This window comes from Asterias amurensis, chromosome 18 (assembly GCF_032118995.1).
Source record: "Asterias amurensis chromosome 18, ASM3211899v1".
Lineage (NCBI taxonomy): Eukaryota > Metazoa > Echinodermata > Asteroidea > Forcipulatida > Asteriidae > Asterias > Asterias amurensis.
This window is the reverse complement of record NC_092665.1, coordinates 10,409,673-10,423,659: the sequence shown is the minus strand read 5'-3', so window position 1 is coordinate 10,423,659 and position 13,987 is coordinate 10,409,673. Positions and strand designations below refer to the sequence as shown.

The window sequence follows — 13,987 nt, the reverse complement described above, 5'->3', positions numbered from 1 at the left end:
TGGCAGTTGGTTTGAGAGCAAGGTAGTCTTGTTGCAATAGTTAGAGGTCCCATTATTGTACATTCATAAATACCTAAGACAGTTTATCCATTCTGATTGGTCGAGAGGGCACCACATGGGGGTGTTTGAACGGATTATACAACACCAGTAAAAAGTGTTGAAACATGGGCGTGACGCGCGAGCTTGCACCTATGCTTATAAGACAGTTTCTTCATTCCTATTGGTCGAGAGCAACGGCTGGAACAGTTGTGCCACATCAAGCAATGCGTGCAACGCGCACAGCAATCTCCTTGTAAGGAGTTGTTTACCTGAGGGCCTTTCCATTTCATAGCTGGAGGGGTGTTGTGTTGAAAGAAATCATTGAACAATTATAATTTTTGCATTTATTTTACTTTTTGACCAAAAAGTGTTGATTTTTTTTACCCGAAAAGGTATTTTGTGAATGGGAATCAAAGTGTGTTGAATCAGTTTTCAACTACATGTAGTGGTTTCCAAAAAAAAAATAAAAAACAGGCCTCGGCGGGTTTAAACCACTAGTTGAAAACCTCTTTACCGGACATTGATTCCCTTAGTATGACAGCAAACAATTTGAGGGGGAGTTTGAGAGGCCTTTTGAGAGGTAGATGTGGGAGGGACTTCTTTTCTCTAAACACAATCAATGTTGTAGCCACGGTGGGCGTTGGTGGGTGGGCCTGCCAAGAGCTAATTTTTGCCCAGTACTTTGACGTCAACACATTGTGTCACCCAGCACAGATTTCCCCCAGATTAATTCATAGTATTATCCCCTGTGCATTGATCTGAGACACAGCTAATGATGAGGAGTATGCAGAGAAAGAGTATAGTCAAAATGTCAAGTCACTGGATGTTAATGGTAATTGCTCAAAATAACTTTTAGCATAAACATTCACTTGGTAATGAGCAATGGGGAGCTGTTGATTGTATAAAACATTGAGAGAAACGGCTCCCTCTGAAGTAACAGTTTTTGAGAAAGAGGTAATTTCTCACTCAAATGTTTAAAGGCTTCAGGCCTTTAGCTTTTTAGTATGCATTTGAATAAAGCACACAAAGTTGTGCAACAAGAGTATTTTTTCTTTCATCATTCTCTTGCAACTTCGATGACCAGTTGAGTAAAAATGTTCACAGATTTTTATTTTATGACTCTATGTTGAGATACATACACCAAGTGAGAATACTTGTCTTTGACAACTACCAAAGATGTCCAGTGCCTTTAAAATTATTATTAAACATGAGAAAGCAATTCTCAACGTATGTATAGATGAATCACAAACACAGCTTTTTTTATTTTATAAAAAAACTTGATGCTTCAAAAAAACAGTTCTCTTCGTCCTCAGTGTATCACTTCTACAATAACACATAGAAAGCAATACATCCGCCAAGATAAAACAAACAAGTTTCACTGTTCATATACATTTTGTAGCTCCATAGCCATTCTCTGTTTACAGGGAACCTTCCTTCAATCAATAAAGTGTGGAGTCGTTGATTCCGTAAGAAAATAAAGTCCACAAACTATCTGCAGGGTTGATAATGAAACACCATCTGTCTTCTTCCAAGCTTTCAAAGGTTGAATGTCTACACTTCCACTTTCCAGCAGGAAAAAATTTGTCATCTGATCTTTGCGGATCGGAAATTGTCGCTCCGTCAAGGATAGTGGTGACAGGAGACAGCACCAACTACATGTTCTGTTGTAGACTGTAAAAACTGTTCAACATTCAATTTACAATGTGTAGTTAATGTTGCATTTATTCGCTTTTAATAGGTAACGTCAAATGCGAAAGTGGCATTTGAAGACGATTTCAAGCTATCTTATATACATGATGTGGCTTAATAGAGCGCCTCAATGGAGATCGCCAAGTTTTGTATTACTAGGCGAAAAAGTGTTGTGCTTAAAAGCTTTTTCTCTAGACTTGTTCGTTTTCTTATAGGCCTAAATGTAGAGGTGTTATTTTATCAAGACAAATGTCCTATTCCAGACATGCAAGAAATTGCTGGTCTTGTTTGAGAGGATGTTGGGTGTACAGTTTTAAATAAGGCAAATAAAGGGTAGCGACGAGTTCTTTATCGGTCGTTTAAAACCGCATGGTCGTTGCCGTTCGGCTCGGGCCTTTATCGCACGTCAACGATCTTGCAAGGTTTTAAACGGACGTTTAAGAACGATCACTACTCTTTTATTCCCATTCATAAATGCCCTTTTGTTAAAAAAAACTTTTTAAAAATACAATTATAGACACTTTGACAATTGAAAATTTGAGGTTTGAAGTATTTTTTTCCAAAAACTTTGTGGAGAATCTGTGTAATGCACATGGGTTGTGTGTACGCGTGCGTGCTTAGAAAAGATTACGCGCACTTAAATAGAAATAGATTACATTATGTTCTAATAGCTATGAATTTCGCATTCCAGGTGTTAATATTGGCATACGCGCGCGCCAGACACGCGGAAGCCAGCCGGTTAAAAACAGCTCCAGCTGGTCATTATCAACCATTTAAACACCCCCACGTGACGCGCTCTCCACCAATAGGAGTAGCGAAACTGTCTGGGGTATTTATGAATGTTTCTTTGTTCAACCAAAACAACATTTACAAACCCCATGCAGAGGCCCTTGTACTCGAATGACGTTTTCCTACTTTTTCCCATGGCCAAATATCAAACATGCTCTACATGCAATGAACCTGTGAACAAATTTAGTTTATATAAAGCGTGTACGTGGTTTTTGTTTTAGTTTAACAAACTATCAAGGATTTTGTGCACGCTCAAAGTACGTGTACGTGCTGAGCCTACTCAATTCCTAGCAACTTCTTGCCTTCGCCGGTAATTCAGAAGGAAGCATTTCTCTGGAGGATTGGCACTGGTGTTTACCTAATAACCAGTTTTAAATTAATCATTTTGTTCTTTGATGATTGCACTGTACCCATTACATATTTGACCCATTTGAACTAGATAGAGCCTGTTTTTATCTTGCCTATTAAAAAAGGGCTTTGATACCTTTTGTAGGTCAAGCTTTTGGCCATTCCGCCATGAATCCCTACTCACTCTGAATGGAGATGTACAGGTTCATGTAATATAACGTACCTGTAGAAGTTTCAGCTTCTTTAGTCCTCAAGTTTTTGAGAAAAGAAGGAAAAATCATAGAATTGTTTTGCTCAGTAAAGCAATTTGTCACGCAGAATTTCTGCTAAACAGTTTATGAAATTGGGCTCATGTAAGTGCAAATCTTTGACCATAAATATTTGCACTCATACTACCCTTTAAACTCTCTTTAATACTCTAACACCCTTTAAACTGAGGCAATAAATTTTTTTGCTTTATGAATTCAACATGCTCATATTAATTCAGACCATTTTCTTTTAATACTCTGGGCAAACAAAATATCTCCATACGTTCCTGTCTGACGCTTGGCTGGTTAACATCGCGCCCGGATGCAGTCAATTTCTTACCTAAACATTTGTGTAACATCACTTGTATAATTCAATCAATGCGATGGTTATTTCATAAGGTGACTCTGTGGACTCTTTGAGACGACGTTGCGTGAAGACCCAAGGCGTTGTACAGTCCCACCCACAAATATACGTTAAAGGGGATAAGAAATATACGTTAAAGGGGATAAGAAAGGCAACTAACGGTTAATTCAATAGCTACTCTTAATTTACCGCACACATAATTGCTTGTATCTTTTTTCATGAGACAATGTATTTGTGCAATCTTGAACCAACTGCCAACTCTCCCTGATTTGCAGAACGTTCCCTGAAAAAAAAATTAATAAGTTAAAGGGATTATAATTGGACCACTAACCGTCGTTCTGAGAGCTACATGTACTTGTAATTTACCACCCACGTAATTGCTAGTACAGGCCTAGAATTTCATCTTTGCATGTTGAAAGGGGAAGGCCATTGTCATTTTGGAAAATTTTAAAGGCAATGAGAAACTTTTAAAGGGCACCAAGGCCAAGACCAGGGGCAACGGAGACAATGGGCTCTGTGGTCAGCGAGTTATTCCAGGCCTGTAGTAGCAATTTTCATAAGTCAAATGACTGTTCAATATTGAACCATTATAGACGGAGCTGCCAACTGTCCCTTTTTCTGCAGAAAGTTCCCTGAAAATAAACCAATCTTTCCATATTCCTATCGGACAGATTTGAAAATCTCCCTGATAATGGAAAAATTTTCCAAATCATTTTGAAGGTAAACTTCTAGATGTTTCCCTGATTGTTGAACAAAAATCTCCCTGATTGCAGGATGCACATTTGCCACAAGTGTAACGTAGGCATGTACACGCATGGACAACGTGGAGTGTTATAACCCTGGCAGTGCTAGGTATGGTAAAACATAAAAAGCATACAGAGATACCAATACATACAATTTGAAAGGTTAGAAACATTGTCCCACGTAACCTTTAAAACCCAAGCACCCTGGAGGGATTTAATACAATAACAATTCATCCTCACTCTAACAAAATCCAGCCATATGGTAATTAAGCACTCTGTTGAACTCAGGTGGATTATGGGAGACATGATCAGTTTACTAGTGAAGTCCTCAGACCAACAGAATCCAACAAACTGCCTTGGATTTTGATGGGTTCGGGATGGTTAGGGTTTTAAATGTCGTTTTCTCAAAACTGTTACAAACTCTTAGATGCATTTTGAAAAGCGAGAATAAAATATATAAACACTGTACATTTTTGCTTTTAAAAAGGTTTTTATGTTACATTGTTTTCATTTCTCTTAATTAAAAAATAAACACAAGGCCTGGAATTTCAACTTTGAACATATTGAAAAGGGCAAGGCCATTTTCATTTTGCAAAGGGCACTTCCATTGGAAAATCTTACAGTAAAGTCAATGGGAAACTTTTAAAGGGCACCAGGGCCAAGACTAGGGGCCTCCGTGGCCTGTGTGGAATTCCAGGCCTGAAACACTGAAGATTGTTTGTTGAAGAGGGGAATTTTTAACTGCAGTATTCTTTTTCTTATATTTGTTTCCATTTATATTGAGATACTAGACAACTATTTTGTTTTGTATTTTAAAATATCTCTACATTGTGTACGGTGTTTCTAATATCAAATGGAGCCTTCAGCGGGAGACTATGTTTGGAATGGCGAAAAATTGAGTTTACAAAATTTAATTTCAATCATACTAAACAGTATGGAATTAAGTTTATTTTAGGACTGCTATGATGTTCACAAACTGGCAGCATAATAAAAGACAAATACATAGACAAAAAACATTGACATTTGCAAAAACAATACTGTAATAAATTCAGGCCTTTGAAGTTCAGGTTTTATTTCTCTATAAGAAAGAGAGTGTCTTTTTAAAAACATTTAGCTCCTAAAACTTCAACAATTTTTCATTTAAATTTTGGTTTTAAATAATTTAATCTTCCAGCACAATCAGACGTTTAATTGCAGACAAATTCTTACAATTATTTTGGTAGAAAGGTGTAATTCTGCATGGTTTGGCGTCAATCTAGGGATCCATAGCCAATTCTGCCCCTGAATCTGTCTAGTAATTAACCGTCTACGCGGCATTAAAGTTGATTCTCATTTGCGATGCCTGAGCGAATAATATTTGTGAGACAATCTGCAGTGGGCTTACCCACCCACCTTACTAGCCTTAAGGCAGGGCTTCACAAACATCTTCTCATTTTACCTGATTGTGGGTTTTAGACAGACAAACTTTAGAATTGCTAATTATCTTGTTAAAACAGCCTATTTGAAAAGTTTAATGTATTTTAAAGGGAAGGTATATGCAGTTGGTAATTACTGTTAAGATAAACACTTTTTGTTACAGAAGCCTACAACAGCTTTCAACAATATAAAGCAATTTAAAGAAATATTTAACTTTGAAGTAATGTGGTTATGGAAAAAGATATTAGTTTTTATCCCCCAAAATTTTGATCTAAGCGTTAATGTCAGATACATTTTTCAGATTGTGAAAATTATGACAAATTTTGTTCTGTCTTTCTATTATGATGTATTTGTGGAGTACTAGACGATTAGAATTAACAAAGTTTGCCAAAAACCAATGACATACATACAATATCAGGCCTGATACTTCACAGAGACAACGAAGGCGATTGCTTCCATGCCCCCTGGTCATTGCCTTGGTGCCATTGAAATGCTCCAGTAGAAATTAACAATTTCCTCGTGACATGTAGGGTGCCCTTTACCGAGGAGAAAATGCCTTGGTGCCCTTGCCCTTTAAAAAAGAAAACATACAGACCTGCAATATACGTATACATCATACCCTATATTAATATTTCCTACAAAACTAGAGGATTGGAATGAGTGTGAGTGAAACACTTTTTATGAAACCACAAGATCAGGAATGTGAAATGTCACATCCTAGATATTAATCCCTTGTGTGTTGATGGTGGTACCATTCATTACAAACCCTCATGGCTTCCCAGAAACACCTGGTACATTTCTAACTGGCCCATGAACCTTTCAGACAGCACATTTTGTGTGGGTGTAAAATGGTGTCATGTTCTGTTATGACGGATTTGAATCAAAGTTCTCTGCACCTTGCAGGCATTTTTTCATTTGAAAAATTTAGGCCATTGATCGAGACAGAAGCAGTTCTGAGGGTGGATATTTTTTCTACAGTCAGTATGCTTCCGGAAGTTATTGGATGACCTGTGTAAATTAAAAAGGGATTGCAATACAGTTAGTCGGAATTTGGAAATATAGAATTTGCTGACAATAGAAAAGTGGGATGTTCAAATTTATTATAATCAATTTGAACATCCCACTTTTCTAACTCTGAATATATTTAGTGTGTATCCATAACACTAGAATATTAAGGCAAGTTCAAATGGGCTATATAAGTTCAAAAATGGGCTGTCTGTCCAATTTCAAAATGGGGCAACCAAATTCACAGTAAGGCAAGTTCAATATGGGTTGTTCAAATCCAAGTTCAAAATGGGCTGTCCAACTTTAAAACAAATTCACAGTAATCAACATCACAATAGGGCATCCAAGTTCACATAAGGGCGTCAAGAGTTCACAGTTGGGTGTGTAAGCTCACAGCAGCAGGTCCAATTTCAAATTTTGAACGTCACCAATAGTTTCCTCTGCTTTTACCGCATTCCCCATTGACATTGCGTACTGGCCTTTGAGGTAATCTTAAAGGCACTGGACACTTTTGCCAATTACTCAAAATAATTATTAGCATAAAACCTTACTTGGGAACGAGTAATGGAGAGCTTTTGATACAATGTAGTATAAAATATTGTGAGAAACAGCTCCCTCGAAAGTAACATAGTTTTTCAGAAGGAAGTGATTTTTCAACAAAATATTTGAATTTGATTTTGAGACCTCAAAATTAGGATTCAAGGTCTCGATCAAGCATTTGAAAGCACACAGCTTGTGCGACAAGGGCGTTTTTTCTTCCATTATTTTCTCGCAATTTCGACGACCAATTGAGATTAAATTTTCACAGGTTTGTTATTTTGTGCATATGTTGAGATGAGAAGTCTGGTCTTTAACCATTACCAATAGTGTCCAGTGTCTTTAATTGTAAATTCAAAATGCAATTCGGTCGATGGAGTGTAAATTTTTTACTTTTTCTTTTTTTAAATAAACCATAAACCATAATCCAAGTTCTGTACTGTATAAAGTATTCCAGACAGGCATCGTATACCCTGTGTAAGATTTCATTTTAAGCTCCTGTACTTTCAATGAACTTTGTAAAAAATATCCATCCCATGTATGGACTGTTCGTCAAATAACACCCGGGGGAACACTGTGGTTTACAAAACGATGTTCCATCTTTGTTGTCCAGGTCTCTTCAGCATCACTTTCATCCGTGTCAGAATGTCACCCTCCGTGTGATATTTCACAGAGAAAGTGTTTTTGCCGATGAGACTCTTGCAATGTAGAGTGAGAAAAACACAATAGATAGATTGCAATAGGCGCCATCTTTACGGTCAAATTGCATTTCTGGCTTGCAGGCGCATCAAGCGAAATGTTAAATTATTGACTGTGTGTTGACTGTGTGTTCAAAATTGCCTTCGTAAAGAGGGCTGATATTGCAACGTCATATTGCAACCTATTTATAGTGCTGCCTTTACAAACACTCTGGTCTCCACCCAAACTTTCTCTCTCTCGGCTTTCAGTTAACTCCAACGCCTTTACATTACAATAGTAAGCAACCTTGTAAAAGGTCACATTAAATGAAGCAAGTTCAAAATGGGCTAGATCCAAGTCCGATTTCATAATGGGCTGTTCTGTTATAATTTCAAAGTGGGGTGACCAAATTCACAGTAAAGCAAGTTCAGAATGGGCTGTCCCTGGCTGCCTTTCCACAAACACTCTGATCTTCACTCCACTCTCTCTCTCCTAGTCTTGGCCTCCAGTCAACTCCAAGTGCCTTTACATTACAATAGTAAGACGACCTTGTGAAAGGTTAAGACCTTCCTAGAGACAGCCATCACTAGTGGTTAGCGTCTGCATCAATTTTGACGGCCAAACAGCTGGTTGGTATAAAGGTACTTGAAAGAACATGTCTGGGACCTGCAATCAAGAAAAGTATATTTTTATAAGTAAACATTTATTTCCATCTCTTATTTTTAAGAAACCCTACATTTTAAAGATACTGGTTGTACATGGTTGGTTTGGGGTCGAGTTCTCTAGTTTGGGTCCAATTCACTAGTTTGCAAGACACATTTCATTGTATTTAGGAAGAGTATATTCATTCCAACCCCCTTAGTTTTCAAGACTCATTTCATAAAGGGATTGTACATCATTTGTTTGGGAAGAGTATGCATTTCAACCCTCTAGTTTTCAAGACTCAATTCATAAAGGGATCGTCGTGCATCATTGGTTTAGGGAGGAGTGCAGTCATTTCCAATTTTATAGTTTTCAAGACACATTTTATAAAGGGATCGTACATCATTGGTTATTGGAAGAGTCTTTGTATTAAAACTCTCTAGTTTCAAAGCCTCGTCTCATGTAGGAATGGTACACCATTGTATTTGGGAAAAGTACATACATTTCAACCCTCTGGTTTGTAAGACTCATTTCATTGTGGGGTGTCGTGGTCGAGTGGATAAGAGCACCGAACTCAAGCTCTGGTGCTTCTGTTCAGCAGAGTGTGGGTTCAAATCCCGGTCGTGACACTTGTGTCCCTGAGCAAGACACTTAACTATAATTGCTTCTCTCCACCCAGGGGTAAATGGGTACCTGTGAGGGCAGAGATGGTTCTTGTGATTGGTTTAGCCGAGTAGCGCATACATTGCGCACAGGCTGTGTACTCCCCAGGAATGATTTAAGGCGGTTAGGCCCAGTGACCAGGGGTACTAAAGTCAGAAGCGCTTTGAGACACCGCTCGGCGTGAAAGCGCCATATAAAAACGGTCTATTATTATTATTATTTTTATTATTATAATAATAATAATTAAGGGACGTTAAATCATTTGTGATGAATACACAACGCATCTTCTGGTTTGTTGCGGCATAGGTTATGGTCTATGAGTTCCCCTTTAATTTTCAAGTTTGTATACCATACCAAAACAAAAAATCTCAGCCCCGTAGTGCCTGGCCTGAGGCCTCACACTGTTTTCTCCACAAGGACGTAGGGCCCTAATGTCTCTCGCACACCAGGCTAACGAGCCCCATCATTTAATTTGCTGTCATGAATTACAACCAAATTGATTTTTTTTCTGGGACTGGAAAACCCATTGAGAGCTGTGTGTACTATGGCAACAGACCACTGACAGTCATTGAAGGCTGAAATAAAGTCAAGTTTGTTGGGCCCTTTTTTGAGATTTTTCGCTCTCTCTCTCTCTCTTTCGTTTTTTAAATTGGATCAAAAGTAATGGGGTTTATGTATTGCCATAGTTTCTTTAACTCTACACTAACATAATGGTTTTGACCAAAGAAATAGAGAAATGTTTTGAACAAATGAATAGAGTAGGGCTTGAACCTGCGACCTTTGCATTAACAGGCTGGTGCTCCCAACTTAGCGGTCTAGTCCTATGTTGGTGGGCTCCCTATTTTTTTCAGTATCTTTGTTTGGGGTTGCAATTTAAAAATGAACCCAGTCAGTTGCTCTGGTGATTTATTTTAAACAGAGTAATCTCAGAATATTTCAATAAATTTCCTTTTTTTACTCTCTCTCTACGATTTGACCAATATTTGATGAACGTTTGCATGTTGCAGGCCTGGAATTTCATCTTTGAGAGGGCAAGGCCATTCTTATGTTGGAAAGGGCACTTCAATTTGAAAATCTTAAAATCGATGGGAAAGTTTTGAAGGGCACCAAGGCCAAGACCAGGGCAACGGAGACAATGGTCTGTTTTTGACTCTGGCCTTTATCACACGGCAACGACTCTGCCTGTTTTAAAACGGCCGTGTAAGAACTCGTCACTACACATTTATTCCCTTAATAATATTTCTCAAGTTAGCTCCCTCTAGGCTACTGTATAGTACATGTATGAAGCTGATTACTGCCATTAAAATGTAGCAGTCAGTCTATCATTCCCATTAAGACAAAAGTAGAGAGAGGAAAAAGAGCGGATGTCAAATTATCAAGGGACTGGAGGTAGGTAGAGCACACTGTCGCCGTAGTAACATGAAGATAATGAGACTGGAAGACTTTGAGAGGAAACTGATGAGACGAAGAGCTTGTTAACTAAATGGATATCTGGGTTAGTAAACATACAAGGGGGGTGGCGGGCTTGCAGTGCCAGATGGTTAAAGAAGCTTTGCCTTGGTAATTCTTTCCTTGTAAGAAAAAAATTATCTTTAGGATTTTCAACTTAAATCTTTTTGGAGGTGGACTCGGTCACTCTGATCTTTCAAAATTAATACTATTATTTTTATTTCTGTTTAATTTGTCTCTATTATTATATTGTCATTGATTATAAACTCCTGGCGCTGAAATACCAAATTTTATGAATCTTGGTGAGAATGATTTTATGAGATGAAGAAACCTTGATATAACACCTTGAAAGGGATTCAAGGTGAGGTGAGGAGCCATATTGCTTACAGAATTTAAGGTATTGAAAAGAAAGTATACGTTTGGTCATTACTCTAACAATGATTTGTAATAAAAGCTATTAGTTAAAGCCATTGGACACTTTCTGAACAGAACCAAAAACTCACAGATTTACAAATAACTTACAGGGTTTACAGGAGGTAATGGGGAAAGACTTCCCTTGAAATATTATTCCATAAAATGCTTTACTTTTTGAGAAAACATTAAAACAATTATCAATTCTTGATATCGAGAATAACATATATATTTTAAACACATGTCAGGACACATTGAAACGTGCGTAAGCAAGGGTGGGTTTTCCCGTTATTTTCTCCCGACTCCGATGACCGATTGAGCCTAAATTTTCACAGATTTGTTATTTTATATATATAGGTTGTCATACACGAAGTGTGGGCCTTTGGACAATACTGTTTACTGATGTTGTGCGATTGCTTTAAAAGCTACCAAATATTCCTATATGACAAAAATGCAGTATTTTGTTCTACCATTAGCATGTATTTGATTGCTATTGGTAATAGCAGCGCCATGAAATTGGGCCAAAATGTGTGACTAGTATTATCTCCTGCAACTCAACCGGTAGACCCCTGGATATGTACCCTCCCTACTCTCCTTAAGATCTTGAGCACACAGGGAACCCGGGAATTGTGGTCCCGCACGTCGTCGAAGACCCATATAAAATAGAAACCTGCCTCGCATCTTTCTCCCCTGGAGAGTAATTTTCCGATGTATGTTATCTCAGTCAACAAGAGCGCAGGTGGGTAATAAAGATTTCAATTAATGGCGGACCTCGCTCACATTGCTGCAGTGATGCACGTTGATTCCTCAAGAGTTGCCTGTGGCAATGTACAAACACAAGATCATTGAACACTGGAAGTAACATGCTATTTGTTTGATCACTGGGCAAATTTTTGCCCCAAAATCAAATTTTAGGTCACCTTTTTTCCTAATAAAAAAATGTATAATTTCATAAGACACAAATTTGTGTTTTCACAGGGCTAAGTAAAGTACTGAGTTTACTGTTTTGGTTAAACTAAATAACATTATTTATCTTGATGCAAATTTAACTAAGGGCTTAATAATTTGCTTTTAAAAAATATCAAATTTGTGAGGTTTTGTTTTGGGAGAAAAGAAAACATGTTTGTTCATAAGGTTTATTTTTGTAAGTGTTTTCAAAAAGGAAGCGTCCAGGCCTGCGATGTCACAAATTTTTCTGCCTCGGGATTCATCTTTCTGCACCTTCACTTTTTTGTGGCGGTGAAATTCTCATCAACAAGATTATAGAAGTGCGCCCTCGCTATAAATCAAACCCTCTTGATGTAAGCCTGCATAATAAAACAAGCATTGTTGCCAGTATCTTCTGTCTCTCTCGTTATCAGTGAAAAGGAACATAGGCCTACAGTGGCGCGGTAGATGCATGTCTGTGCACCACGCTACAAAAACGACAAAAACCGTCCGCCAAAAGCCAGCTTAGATAAATTTGGCGGACTGGATGGGATGTAGAGGTCATCTAACGTAAATTGGAAACTATAAACCATTTCTCAGGTTTTTCCATTTTTGTACAATCTCACCTGAATGGGAGCATGAAACCAACAGCTGGTTTAATATTAACACTAACCCACTTTCTGACGATTTAAACTTTAAGACACTAGACCGCGCTCGGCCACGTCACACCATTTCTTGTAATTTTTAGCACTGTCTTGAGTTGGATCCTACATGTAGTGAGTAGTGATCAATAAGCTTGGGCGATATCGATTTATTTTATTCACGATATATCGCCGACACTATATTGCGATATTCGATATAATCGCGATTAATTGAATTTGACATCATCAGTCTTCAAACTCCAAGTGAAAGTTGTAGAAGAGACAGTCATAGCATAAGAGAGGTGTTCTGATGACCTATTCTTCTGGTTTTACTCCAAACCTATAGGGTGCAAGATGTCTCAGCTAACAAATACATCGTGATATTGCGATATTTAATCGATATCGCGATATATCGCGATATATCGATATTTCGATTAAAACCAAATTATCGATCCGATATCGAAATCGTTTCCAAATTAATATCGCGATATTCGATAATATCGTGATATCGCCCAAGCTTAGTGATCAATTTGTAAAGGTTTCATTTCATACCACTGCTCAGTTTTCTCAGTTTTTTTATGTTGTACTTGTGGTTTTGTTTCTTACACTAGGTCGAGTCACAGTTTGTATATGGGTCATCTCATCCAGCGGCCAGCAGAAAAAGTACACCAGTAAGATCGCCCACGACTGCAAACCAGAAGATATTATTGCAGAGACGATACGAAAACGCACCGAGAGTATGTCGCTGTCGATGGCTCAGCAACAACGATGCGTCGAGGAGTACAAAGGGACGTATGTTCTGAAAGTCTGTGGATGTGATGAGTACATCATGGATGAGTACCCTATATCACAGTTTAAGGTTGGTACCAGTATTTACTAGAAATTACATTAGAGAATTATAAGGTTTGCGGTAACCAGGAATGCAACTTTTCAGTGACTCTGCTGATTTCCTTCTTTGGACTCTACTTTTATGGTCATAGAAAACACCGCAACGTTCTTTGTGTTTGACTATTTCAAGCTGTGTACATTTATATGCATCAGTGCAACATTGTTGATTTTTTTTAAACTGCGCAACACTGTACAAGTTCTCGCATAAAACAAACTGTGCAAAAATGTCACAATCATCTCAGCACCTTTTGGTTTTGTGTCCACCTGGTATGGTTTAAGTGAGAATGTACATTATTTGGACACTTTCAAAATTGCTAATGTAAATATTACTTTAGGAGATACAACATTGTTGCACTGACACAATAATAGTAAAATTATATAATCAACCTTTCTCCGGACGATCACTGCATATTAATGAAGATATTACAGCTCTGGTCTTTCTTCAGAGCCACCACAACTCTTGAAAAAGTTTGTTAATTCACTGCTATCGTACAGTACCTACATGTATAC

General features: G+C 37.9%; 1 protein-coding gene across 1 annotated transcript in view; it reads left to right on the top strand.

Annotated features, from left to right (window-relative positions):
• Positions 1–13,987, top strand: part of LOC139950246 (phosphatidylinositol 4,5-bisphosphate 3-kinase catalytic subunit alpha isoform-like) — a 65,544-nt gene that overhangs the window by 14,256 nt on the left and 37,301 nt on the right. Inside the window, exon 5 of the mRNA XM_071948861.1 lies at positions 13,201–13,448. Within this exon, the coding sequence (XP_071804962.1) occupies positions 13,201–13,448 (248 nt within the window). The remainder of the gene's footprint in view (positions 1–13,200; positions 13,449–13,987) is intronic.